Below are 13,662 nucleotides of genomic sequence, written 5' to 3'. Positions count from 1 at the left end.
GCACCAAAAATACTGTCATTACAAATATGCTATCACCAATACCACACAATATACTAAATCAATAAAGATAATGATGAAGCTAAACTATTAATATTCCTAACAAAAATAGCAACATTTAAAAACTGTGACCCACTAAAAATAATATCTGACATTACCAAAAACTGGAGCAATTCTATTAATTTGCACGACCATATACAAAAGCTGCACAATGTTGCTAAATGTTACATATAGTAGCCACATTGAGAATATGATTTAAAGCTCTCAATAAACTCTAATAAAATACCAACTTTACTTTATGAACACCAAATCACAGCAATCATGAAAAACTTACCCAGTAAGTATGCAAAATCAAAGTTTCAGGAAGTTGGATTATCTCTAGGTCCATCAGGAAGACACTCGTTTACCACCTTCTGAGAATAATTGAAATCATCTTTGTGGTTCCTTCTACTTCAGAAAGGCTTTGATTCAAAGCACCCAATTTAAATGAGAATCTTAAGAAAGATTTCCTGAATTGAGCACCCATTATAATACTAAAAAGATTCACACATATTTTTAAAACTTTTATTCTCTTCTAAAAAGCCACTTATATAATCAATTTTTAATACAACAAAAGATTTTGACTTAGAACTTAAAAAGCAGTTTCCTCTGGTAACTGAAATAACATATTAGATATTCCAAAGATGTAAGACTTTCCTTAAGTTAAGGAAGATATTCTAATTTTTTAAAATCTAAAAGGATATTTCACTTATTTAGTCCACCTCAATCTATTAATAAAAATTGACTCCTACACTTTAAGCATTTTGATAAGTAATTTTCACATATTGAAGTATATGGAGTAGTTACTTTGGCCTAAACAAAAATCTGACTTATGACCTATCAAACATACATTGTACATGTGCTTTTACCACTAAAGTAAAGCATGCCTTAAACGTTATCTCAAAAGTAAAAGAAGGCACTCTGAAGATAAAGATGCCTACTCCCCCTCCTACAGTACTACTGGTAACACCCACATCAGTACTCCTGAAGATAAATTCCCTCAGGAGACATCAGCTGCATGTTGACCTGCTAATCTGCAACTCAATATCTCTTTGAAACTTTGGTGAATGTGTATCCTGGGTGTGTTTAATGTATGTTCTTTGTTCTATAAAGGTATAAAACTATACTGAAAACCATGCTTCTCCAGAATGCTTTCTTCCTTGTGGAGACTGCCTTTCCAGATTATTGCCCTCAGCACAGCTCAAGTAAAGGTCACCATATCTCCCTTATCTATAGAATAGTCATTCACCATCTGTGTCGACAATTCCTTAGAGATTAATTTCTAAAGTGATATAAATTCTGGACTCTTACAAAATATTTTAGGATATATATTAAATGTACGTTTGTGTCCTACAGTATATTAGTGCCACATTGAGAAATTTAATCCATGTTTTTCAGTATTTACCACCTAAGACAAACAACACTACCACAAAAAATATAACTATAGGCAACTGGGATAATGAATAAGCAAATGAATTTTTTAAAAACATAAAGAGTAATCTCTGGGGCCGGCCCAGTGGTGCAGTGGTTAAGTTCTCACGTTCTGCTTTGGTGGCCCGCGGTTCGCCGGTTCGGATCCTGGGTGTGGACCTACACACCACTTATCAAGCCATGCTGTGGCAGGCGTCCCACATATAAAGTAGAGGAAGATGGGAACAGATGTTAGTTTAGGGCCAGTCTTCCTCAGCAAAAAGAGGAGGATTGGCAGCAGATGTTAGCTCAGGGTTAATCTTCCTCAAAATAAATATATATATAAAAAGTTATCTCATGTGAAAGAAGAAAATTAAATGAATGAGGTCAGACTGAGTCCAAGCTTTGACAACTTCACAACCAAGACTACTACAATAGTATCTTAATTAATATCTTTATCTCTCACTCATCCAAATCATTTTATATCTGATTCCAGATTCATCTTATCCAACTACATAAAGACAGTCAATGACCTACCACAGCCTACAGGACCAAGTTCAAAATCTGTGGTCTGGGACTCAAAGACTTCCATAAGTTTAGTATCTATCTGCCACATCAATCATTATTCCTGTAAATACCACTACTTTCCAATCTACCTAATCAATTTTTCTACTCAGTTTTCCCTGAATAAACCTTGAGCAATTAATTCCCCACTTAGCCTTGCCTCTTGCTATCCTCCCTTCCTAAAATGTTCTCCTTGCTCATTTTCAATCTCATGATCCCTATTACCTGTGTTATTCAAAGTTTATGTTTTAAGAAAGCTTCTCTAACCACCCCAGTGTAGAGCAACGACCCAAGCTTCAGAACTTGTTAACTACGCCTTGTATATGGCCCTCATGTAACACCTAGTAAACACTGTTATTGTCTTATCTATCCATTTCTCCTCTAGTCTTCCCAAAATAAACATAATTCAGACAGACTATATCGTGAATCTCTTGGCATCCCTTTCATCTGGCATAGTACTTTGCACAAAGGCTGCATTCAAAAAAAGTTTACTAATAATATTTTAAAAACCAGTGCATGCAATCAGATTTTTAAAAACACCACCACCTCGTACTGACACACTGCATTATATTTTCAAAGAAATTTCTGGTTTCACTAGGTCAAACTGTCCGTAACAAGTAAGCAGGACAAGTATTCTTCCCTATATATTTTTTATTGAAGTAGAGTATTTGCCTCAATATTTTAGGCAGAAAAACTGAGATCCAGAGAAAGTGTAAAGCCAAAATTACCAAATAGCCTAGGGTTTTTTCAATGTGCTTTATTGTCTCTCCTGTCTTCTAATTATTTATCTTTCAGAAGAGAAGGCTTAATCTTAACAGTTATATTAACAATAACAATAGTAGCTTTTATTTATTAGATGTTTACAATGTGCATAGCTTTGTAAGAGGCATTTTATAGATATATTATCTCAATTAAAATGCAAAAGAAGTCTGGGAGGTAGATATTCCTATTATTTTTATTTAAAAGATGAGGAAACTGGAAACCCGAGGATTTAATTAACTAGGTTATACAACTGAGCGACAGAGCTCGGATTTTAACAAGTAGCTAAATGTCTACAGAGCCCCTGCTCTCATCCCACTTCTCCTAGACCTAAATAGTAACTGGCTTAGGCCACACAGCGCAAAGGTGCTTTTTATAAATAAGTAACTCAAAATGGACTTCAAGATTAGTTTTAAATACAGAATATTTCAGCAGTTCTTATTGAAATTATTGGTATTCTCTCTAAAATGAGCTACAATATTTCATAAAAGAAACAATGAAAAGAAGAAAAAAACTGCTCTCACTGATTTTTAAATAACTTGCTCCAACCTCTCAACATCAACAGAATTTAAAATAAAAAATGATTACAACTTTATTACTACAGCACAGGTATTCTGGTAAAGAATTTAATACTATCTACTTATTTATTTTAAAAGGTAACAATACATTTTAAGCAATTCTATTCAGAAAGACAAGTACGAAGTCAACCCTTAATGGCAAAGTAAATATTCAGAGACAAACAAACCTCAGCTGCCCAACTGTGAGCTCTTAGAGAACATAACTAACCTCCCTGAGCCCATTTCCCTATCTATGAAGTCAGGATAGACAAATATCTACCTTTAATGGCTGTTATGAGGACAGTTTCACAAAGCATACACTTAGAAAATAGCAATTATTGTTAGTAAAAGAATGAAAATGCATTTTCATTATCACTAAGAGATTTAAAATATTTTAGCTAAAAGAACTTAAGAAAGTCCATTAGCTTTAAATAAGAAGCTATTTATGGAAAAGTAAACATCATGTTCTAAGACAAGGCTTTAATCTTAACTTTTTGCTGAAATCATAGTAAAAATAAAATAACCTACCATCTGTTTTCCATTTATAATCGCCATCACAATAACCTTCCTCATACATCAAGTTACTTCCATGTCCATTTTATTCTCTATTAACAAGTTACGATTTTAAAGTTTAACTTTTTTTGACTATTTAAGAAAGTAAAACAAGTTTGAACCAGAAATTCAAGAAAGGTTAGGACCAAGTTAATACAAGTAAGCAAAACTGCATTTTGCTATCAATCATTAGGCTGTTCCTACATTTTAGCCAGAACAAAGGACATTTACTAAGTTAAAATTTACAAACACCTCAATATGACAGTGACTCTCAACTCCACAGCAATGTGAAAGACAGTAAAGTTGGCCTCCGCACTATTCCAACAACAGAAATTTGTCCAAGAATCTACCACCTAACAAATCATAGAGGTACCAGCTGACTACATGTTACCCAGTAGCAACCTTCCTTTAGGTAGCAGAAACCTTCTTCACAGAGTCTATAAATCAATATTTAATAGAATCTCTCAAAAGCAACAGGAGAATTGAAAATAAAATTACCGTGGAACAAAATGTTTTTGTACAATGATAAATCATCATTTAATCTACCCTACTGGTGAATTTGATTTTTACTTATTAGATAAGGTATACTATCCAGTACGCCTACTTATTTATTTTAACGTCAGAATACAATTCAATCACAATCACAAGGCAGCAATGCTTATTAAATCTTTATGTTTTTACAGAAAGAATAAATGTGGCAACTGCTCTTAATTCCTAATTATTTTGTTTCATTCCCTTTATCTGCTCCTGGCCGCATGTGACTTCAGATTTGGAGGCATTTAATCTCCTCAACTGTTAACATCCTCTTGTTTCACTAAGACAAAGTTTTCAGGGAAAAACATAAACACAAACTACTATATCAGTATGTCTTACACTATATGGCTGCCAAGGTGAGGGAAGAGTGGGAGGAGATGGGGCAGAAATTTCAGAAAACTGACTCGGTTGTGCTCCAACAAGCTTTAAACTATCTGTAATTTTCATATCAACAGAGGAGTTAAAGTATTATTTTAAACTATCCTTTCAAAAGTTTGTTTTAAATATATTTTTTTAAATAAAATCATGGCTTCTATCAAATACTTTATAGCCACAGACGATACTACCTTATTATGCTGTATTTGAACCACTCACCGAAGTTCGGTCAGGTTCTCCATCTGCCAGACCTGCCTCCATAGTGAAAGAAGATAGGTCTATGCTTCTCTCTCCATTAACGTTCAGCCATCCTGTAAATTCGGAAACCCTAGAAGAAGAAAATCATATGTATTAGGACTGGTATAAAACTATGTTAAGTGGAAGACAGAGCATTAGCTATATTAGGAGGGAGAAATCATTTTACACTGAGGTTATTGGGAAATCCAATAAAGGAAAAAACAGATTTTGACAAGGCCTTGAAGAATGATAAAGATTCAGAGAAAAATGGAAGGAAAAAAGAAAATATTCCAAGTTGAAGAGGAATAGCAACAGCAAGGTTAAAGACATGAGACTGTTCAAAATTTGAAAAGATGCTTAAAACTGCATATAATTAATGAAATAAAGTTAAATATAACTTTTTTTATTATTACATTGGCATAAACTAAAAAGTGTGCTAATATCCAACACTGGTGAGAATGTAGGAAAACAGGTATCTTCATATAATTTTACAATAAGAATATAAATCATAAGTTTTAGAGGACCGTTTAAAATATATATGCTTTCATCCAGCAGTTTCAAGGCTAAGAATTACCCCACATATACACTTATACAAATGCACAAAGATATATAAACAAGCACATCCAACAAACTAATAGATATGATGGGAAAAACTGGAAACAACCTTAATGTCAATCATTAGGAGCTGGCTTAAATTATACTACAGACATACAATTGAATATCATGCAACAATTTTTTCTTAATGAGGAAGATCTATATGTAGCAAACTGGAAAGAAGAACACATTAAGTGGAAAAAGCAAATGACAGAACATTATATACTGTTTGTGTTTCTGTATTTTTCAATTTTTACAATGAACATGTATTACTTTTATACTTATTTTTATTTTGAAAAGTCTTAGAAGTATATCTTCATCACAAGTCTTTTTCTCCAAGCTGAACTCCTACAGTAAACTATAGATATTCAGAAGTCTCTATAACTTTTCTAATAATTCTTCCTTAACACATCTAACAAAACCAAATACAATAAGATTAGCCCAAGCTAAGTTGCCTTTCAACTTATAAACCTTACAAACCTTCCTCACTACATATATTACAATGCATTGTAGTTATTTGTTCTCATGATCCAATCTCTTCAAGGGCAGAGACTGTGTTTTACTGATCTGTCTGTTTATCCAGTGCTAGCTCATGGTAGGCATTTAATAAACATTTGTTGTACTGAACTAATACTGTCAACTCAATTATCTATAAGAATAAAGTAATAACTCAAAATAGCAAAAGATACAAAAATTATTTATGTCTATGGGATGCAAACTAAAATTCTTATTTGAAGACTGATAGATATTATGTCCTAGAAATCGGCAATATTATTAACAAAATAACAAAATTCCCATAGGAAACTTCAACTTCAAAAATATTTTTCCAATTTTCTCATCCTGTCCATTCCATTTCAGGAATTCATTCATTCCTAGGCATTATACTAAGCACTTAGAATACATCAATAAGCAAAACAAACAACCAACCCTGCTCTCATGCAGCTTATATTCTAGAAGAAGGAGATAAACAATAAATTAGTAAGTTATACAGTATGCTAAAAGGTAATGCCATGAGAAAAAACAAACCATATATGCAGAAGACATCAACAGAAGATAAAAATTCTGCAACATTACCAAGAACGTGATTAGTAAATAAAATAGCCCATCTAGCTCAATCATTTAACATAGTTTTACTGCATGCCTCCCCAACAAAGGAATTCAATCCAATAAAAGATCTACTGTAAATAAATCACTACACAAGTACTATATAAGACATCTGAACAAAGTGCTATGGGAGCTCAAGGTCCTAAGTGCTTAGGGGCAAGCATATAGTATGGAAATCTGCTGCTGCCAAACGATTGACACTTTAAAATACAGAACTGTTACCAAACAATGAATACCAAAATATTACATAAATCTGACAATGTATGTCTCTTCTCTAGCCCTGCGAGAAATTATTCATAAAAGGCAAAGAACAATTACATCTACCCTACTCAGTTAAACAAGAAGAAAAATGATCACTGAATGACACATTATTTCCATCTTCACTGGAAATATGCAGGAATTTAGTTATGACATCACACAAGAATTTGTTTAGGTGTGGGTTATCTTGATTAATCCTGTCGGCTCTCAAGGAATTCTTTTCAGACTGACGACTTTATCTTTCTCCAGTTCAGAGAAGTTTTCCTCTGATTTTTTTGTTAATTATTTCTTTCTTCCTATTCTCTATTCTTTCTTGCTAGAATTTGTATTAGGCAAATATCGGAACTCCATATTTCTTAATTTTAATTTTGTATTTTTCATTTATTTGTATTTTTGTGTTCTACATCCTTTAGTATTTTATCAACTTTATTTCCCAGGTTACCAAACTGGTCTTTAGTCCATTTTATTCCTCAGTCCATCCACAGACTTCTTATTTTTGTCAATGATTTTTTAACACAAAAAAAATGACTTCCTTATTTCCTGATTACACATTAGTAACCTGTTCTCATTATAGTTGTGGTATTCTTTTGAATCTTTCTAGGAATACAAGCTAGATTTTCTTGTAAATGTTCTGCTGTTCACTGTTCTTCTCTCCAGGGAATCCTGTTTCTTCTAAAGTCATTTTAGTTCCTCATCTTGATCCTTCTCTTTTGTCTTATGGGTTTTCTTCAAGTGTCTGGTGATCCTCGCTTGTCTAGTCACAGTGATGAAAACTCCGTAGTGTAGACCCCCTGGGTCTATCTCTAGCATGAGTGTATCCTTTTATATCTCAGTGGGTGAGGACTGCCAGATTATTTTATATATACGTATATCTCCAGAAAAAAAATTTTTTTTTTTTGAGGAAGATTAGCCCTGAGCTAACTGCCGCCAATCCTCCTCTTTTTGCTGAGGAAGATTGGCCCTGAGCTAACATCTGTGCCCATCTTCCTCTACTTTATATGTGGGACACCTACCACAGCATGGCTTGACAAGAGGTGCCACGTCTGCACCCGGGTTCCGAACCGGCAAACCCCGGGCCGCCGAAGCGCAACGTGTGCACTTAACCACTGCGCCACCAGGCCAGCCCAAAATTCATTCTTTTATCTGTCAGGTCCTTGGAGGCACTTGAGTTTGTGACCTCAACTTTGGCAATTCACTTGCTATAAATTGTTAGATAATTTGTAACTATTTCTTGAATGACTCTATATGGGTGTGTGTATATATGTAATGTACACACACACACATATGTATGTGCATATACGTGTGTTTGTCATCTGTGTAGCATTCGCTGCCTTATTAAGACTTTCTTGGCTTTATCCCAATTTATAATTAAAATTAATGCTGTGACATCCTTAACCTTCATAATCTGGAAATGTGGATTTCCTCCCAATATAATTTTCACTTAACTGAACCTTGCATTTTTTTACCATTTAAGCCAGAGGTCAGCAAACTACAGCACACAATCTAAAAATGACTTTTACATTTTTAAATAGTTGTAATAAAGAAGAAAAAGGAGGGAGAAGAGAAGAATATGTGACAGAGACCATATGTGGTATACAAAACCTGAAATATTTACTATTTGGCCCTTTACAGTGAAAATATTTGTGTCCCATGTGAATACTCATCAAAGGGTGACCTCAGCAGAGGTGGATTTTAATAATCAGGTGGACAGAATGACCTATTCTGTGAACATAAGCCAGCCTCTTTCCCCAGCCACTCCTGTCATCGCCCAATAGGTTCAGGAACAAAGTGGCCATGGTAGCAGGGACTGAGGTTATACATAGGTTCAGCAACATGGATCTCCATTCACCAAGACCAACCTGGCTACAGCCACTGCTGAGTGTCAATCTGCCAGTAGCAAAGACTAATACTGACTCCTCAATATGGTACCATTCCCCAGGGTGATCAGCCAGCTACCTGGTGGCAGGTTGATTACAGTGGACTGCTTCCACCACAGAAGGAGCAGTGTTTTGTTCTTACTGGAATAGACAATTACTGTGGAAACAGATTTGCTTTCCCCGCACAAAATGGTTCCATCAAAACTACCATCCGTGGACTTATAGAATGCCTCATCCAACATCCTATTACTTCATACAGCATTGCTGCTGATCAAGGAACTCACTTCACAGCAACACAAGTGTGGCAATGGGCCCATGGTCATGGAATTCACTGGTCTTACCATGTTCCCTATGATCCTGAAGCAGCTGGCTTGAGAGAAAAGTGGAATGGCCTTTTGAAGACTCAGAGCACCAGCCAAGCAGCAATACCTTGCAGGGCTGGGGCGAGGTTCCCCAGAAGGCTGTATATACTCTGAATCAATGTCAACATATGCTGTTTCTCCCATGGCCAGGATTCACAGATCCAGCAGTCAGAGGAAGAAAATGTGAGTGACACCATTTATCATTATCCCTATTGACCCATTAAGCAAAATTTTTGCTTCCTGTCTCCACAACCTTATGCTCTGCTGGCCTACAGGTCTTAGTTTCCAAAGAGAGGAATGCATCCACCAGGAGACACAACGATTCCACTGGATTGGAAGTTAAGACTGCCACCTAGCCACTTAGGGTTCTTCATGCCTCTGAATCAACAGGCAAAGAAGAGAGCTACTGTGCAGGCTGGGGTGACTGATCCTGATGACCAAGGGGAAACTGGACTACTCTTCCACAACGGAGGTAAGGAAGAGTATGTCTGAAATACAGATGATCCCTGAGGGCTTCCATGAGTACCACCAAGCCCTGTGATTAAAATCAGTGGAAAACTACAATAACCCAAACCAGACAGGGCTACTAATGGCCCAGAGCCTTCAGGGATGAAGGTTTGGGTTGCCCCACCGGGTAAAGAACCATGACCAGCTGAGGTGCTTACCAAGGGCAACGAGGAATACGGAATGGGTAATGGAAGAACATAGTTATAAATACTAGCTATCAGTTCATGACCAGTTACAGGAGTGAGAATTGCTAGGAGTATTTTTCTTCCTAATTTTGTTATGAACATATTTGTGTGTATGTATCAAATACCTTTGTTTTCCTCCCTTTCTTATCCACTTATCATGTAACATAAGCAGCACTGACTTTACATCATAGTGTTCAATGACTATTAACTTTACATCAGTGTTTAAGTTACAGAATACCAAGAGGAGTGAACATAATGCAAGGACTTTGCATCCCCTTCTGAGGAAAGGGTTAGTGCATTGTATGCAGGACAGCTGCATCATATTAAGTGGAAACATGACCCTGTAACTGTCTTTATTTGGAGATTAAGTACTATACTAGTTTGCTAAGGCTGCCATAACAAAGTACCACAGACTGGGTGGCATAAACAACAGAGACATATTTTCTCACAATTTCTAAAGGCTAGACGTCTGAAATCAAGGTGTCAGCAGGGTTGGTTTCTTCTGAGGTCTCTCTCCATGGCTTGTAGATGGCTTCTTCTCCTTCTGCCTTCACTTGGTCTTCCTTCTGTATATGTCTGTGTCCAAATTTCCTCTGCTTATAAGGATATCAGTCATAATGAATCAGAATCCACTCTAACGATCTCATAAATTTAACTTAACTACCTCTTTAAAGACCCTATCTCCAAATATAGTCACATTCTGAAGTACTGGGAGTTAGGACTGACTGAAACATATGAATTTTGAGGAGACACAATTCAGCCCCTAACAATTCAGCCTCTGTTCAAGGAGACGTACATGGGTGCCAATTTGACAACGGGTGGACAGTGATTGCTAATTTTATGTGTTGTTTGGTCAAACACCAGTCTAGATGTTGCTGTGAAGGTAATTTTAGATGTGATTTAGACTCTGACTAAAGTAGATTACCCTCCATAATGTGGGTGAGCCTCATCCAATCAGTTGAAGGCCTTAAAAAGAAAAACACTGAGGGCCTCCTCCTCCGAAGAAATTCTGCCTCCTAACTGCCTTCAGACGCAAGACTCCAGCATCAACTTTGCCCTGGGTTTCCAGCCTGTCAGCCCACCCTGCAAATTTCAGATTTGCCAGCCCCCACAACTGGATGAGCCAATTCCTTAAAATAAAATCCATCTCTTTCTCCCTCCCTCTCTCTCTCTCCCTCCCCCACCCTCTCTCTGTACATACATACATGCTATCTGTTCTGTTTCTCTGGAGAACCCTGACTAATACAATAGGTATGTGTGTATTCTTATCTTATCCATATAAATATAGATATAGATATATTTATCTCATCATTTATTCTCATCACCTTCTGTGCTCTCCTCTGTATCACAGAAGCTAAAAACATAAGAACTCCATCTTGCAAATATCTTTGCCTCTGGGATTCTGCATGTGATTTACATTTGGCCAATGCAATGCATTTCCATAACATCTGGAAGGCAGAAAGGAAACAGAAACCAGACCATTCTTCTTCTGATGGCAGTCAACAGATACAGGGGCTTTAACAGACATGAGGTTTTACAGTGATCACCAAATGCTCCCCTGGCCAGTTCCCCATTTAGTACTGCCAGGCAGCTACAATTCACCAGCAGCAGTGACTAACCTGAAAGCCGGGAATGCCCTTCCAACTTCCACACCTCCATCTTTTCCAATAAATTTATAAGCATCTAATTCCCTTTATTAATTTCCCTTTTGCTTAAAGTACCTATAGCAATTTGTTTTCATCAATGAACCTGGCTTGACAGATAATTTTTAAAGTATTAAATAATTAAAACACATTGTGTATAAGATAGTAATCAGTGCCAAGAAGAAAAAAGTAAGAAGGGAGGAATTATATGACATGTCACAGGAGTAGGGGAGAATTTTAGATAGGATTGACTGAGTCAAGATCTCATTACATGAGGGGATGAGCCACCCAACCATCTAGAAGACCTTTCCAGGCAGAAGAGAAAACAGCAAGCACAAAAATCCTGAGACAGGAGCATGTGGCATGTCTGAAGAATAGCAACGAGGCTAATATGGCAAGTGGAATAAGGAAGAGAGTAGTGAGCAATGAGAACAGAAAGATAACTAAATTTCAAATCACAGACAGCCTCAAAGGACAAAAGGACTTTGACTTTTACTCTGAATGAAATGGAAAGTTACCACTGAAAGGAAAGTAAAAAAATAACAGACTCTGACTTATGCAGTATCACTCTGGCTGCTGCCTGAGAAGATATTACAAATTGGAACACTATTGCTATAATCCATGCAAGAGACAACAAGGTGCTTTGTGCTACAATAGTAGCAGGAGATGTGGTGAATAGTGTCAAATTCTTCAAACATTTTGAAGATAGAGTCAAAGGATTTGTCGATGAACCAGATATAGACTATGAGTTTTAAAAAAGAAAGAGACAGGAACTTAGAAAGATTCTGTGTGAGCAACTTGAAGAATGAAATTGCCACTAAGAGACAGGGGGTACATTGTGGGGAGCCTTGGAGAGAGAAGGGATGAGTATCAGGAGCTCCTGTGGGGAATACTCACTTTGAGATGCAGTTAGACATCTGAAGAGAGATAGCAAGAAGGCAGTTGAACACACAGATGTGAGGCTGAGGAGCAGAGGCCAGGCTAGAAAGGTAAACTGGGGGCCAGCATATAGATGGAATTTAAAACCACGAGACTGGATGAGCTCTCTTTGGGAACGTGCAAACAGAAATAGGACCGAGTTCAGAGCCTGGGGTACTTGAATACTAGGATCAATATTTATAGAATGAATAAATGAATCCCAACTTCCAGTTTTCAATTTTCAGAATTACTCTATATAATTACCTTATGTAGAGACAGAATTACCGTATATAAAAAGCAAAGAAGACACACACACAATGTAAAAATCAAATCACAACATGAATAAAAAAGGGAACAGTAAGAGGAAAGAAAAGATAAAATTAAGGATAAGCCCTGAATTTCTCACCGATGATAACAGGGAATAAAGAGAAGAGACACTGCTAATATGTCAAGAAACAAGTTTTTAGTATTTTCTTTGAAGTCAAAGATTAGATCTAAAAACGTATAACAAAAAATCCTGGAGGGAGAGGGTGATTGCAGGCTTAAAGTAGAAGCACACTAATTTCCTCATCTTTCAGAGGTGAAAGCAAGAGACGTTCAAATGATAACACATCTGGAAAGATGAAAGTATTCTTTTAACTTAAAACAGTAATTAAAAACAAACTTAACAGCACTAGGCTCTAGGGAGGAGGCTTCAGGAGAAGAAAGGTAGTCTTTCCTGCCATTTTATTTATTTTTTTATTGAGGTCATACTAGCTTATGACATTGTGAAATTTCAGTTGTACATTATTTGTCAGTCACCATATAAATGTGCCTCTTCACCCCCTGGGCCCACTCCCAAACCCCCTTCCCCTGTGGTAACCACTTATCTGTTCTCCTTGTCCATGTGTTTATCTTCCACATATGAGTGAAATCATACGGTATTTGTCTTTCTCCGTCTGGCTTATTTCACATAACATAATACCCTCAAGGTCCATCCATGCTATTGCAAACGGGACAATTTTGTCTTTTTTTATGGTTGAGTAGTATTCCATTGTATATACATACCACATCTTCCTCATCCATTCATCAGCTATTGGGCATTTGGGTTGCTTGCACATCTTGGCTATTGTGAACAATGCTGCAATGAACATAGGGGTGCATAAGACTCTTGGAATTGTTGATTTCAAGTTCATTGGATAAAGACACAG

General features: G+C 36.5%; 1 protein-coding gene across 23 annotated transcripts in view; it reads right to left on the bottom strand.

The window, feature by feature from the left end:
* The window catches only part of OSBPL8 (oxysterol binding protein like 8), a 191,912-nt gene that overhangs the window by 123,726 nt on the left and 54,524 nt on the right, over positions 1-13,662 (bottom strand). For 13 of the 23 annotated variants that reach the window (XM_070507289.1, XM_070507283.1, XM_044747677.2 and 10 more), the window contains exon 2: positions 5,007-5,115. Coding sequence is in view for 6 of the 23 variants with exons in the window: in XM_044747677.2 (XP_044603612.2) it covers positions 5,007-5,048 (42 nt within the window). In the remaining 17 variants the exon portion in view is untranslated. Of the gene's footprint in view, positions 1-331; positions 411-5,006; positions 5,116-13,662 lie in introns of those variants that run through there. The other 10 variants (XM_070507285.1, XM_044747672.2, XM_070507287.1 and 7 more) reach the window with 3 other exon arrangements.

The sequence above is a fragment of the Equus asinus genome, chromosome 4 (assembly GCF_041296235.1).
Source record: "Equus asinus isolate D_3611 breed Donkey chromosome 4, EquAss-T2T_v2, whole genome shotgun sequence".
NCBI classification, from domain to species: Eukaryota; Metazoa; Chordata; class Mammalia; order Perissodactyla; family Equidae; genus Equus; species Equus asinus.
This window is presented reverse-complemented; position numbering and strand designations above follow the sequence as displayed.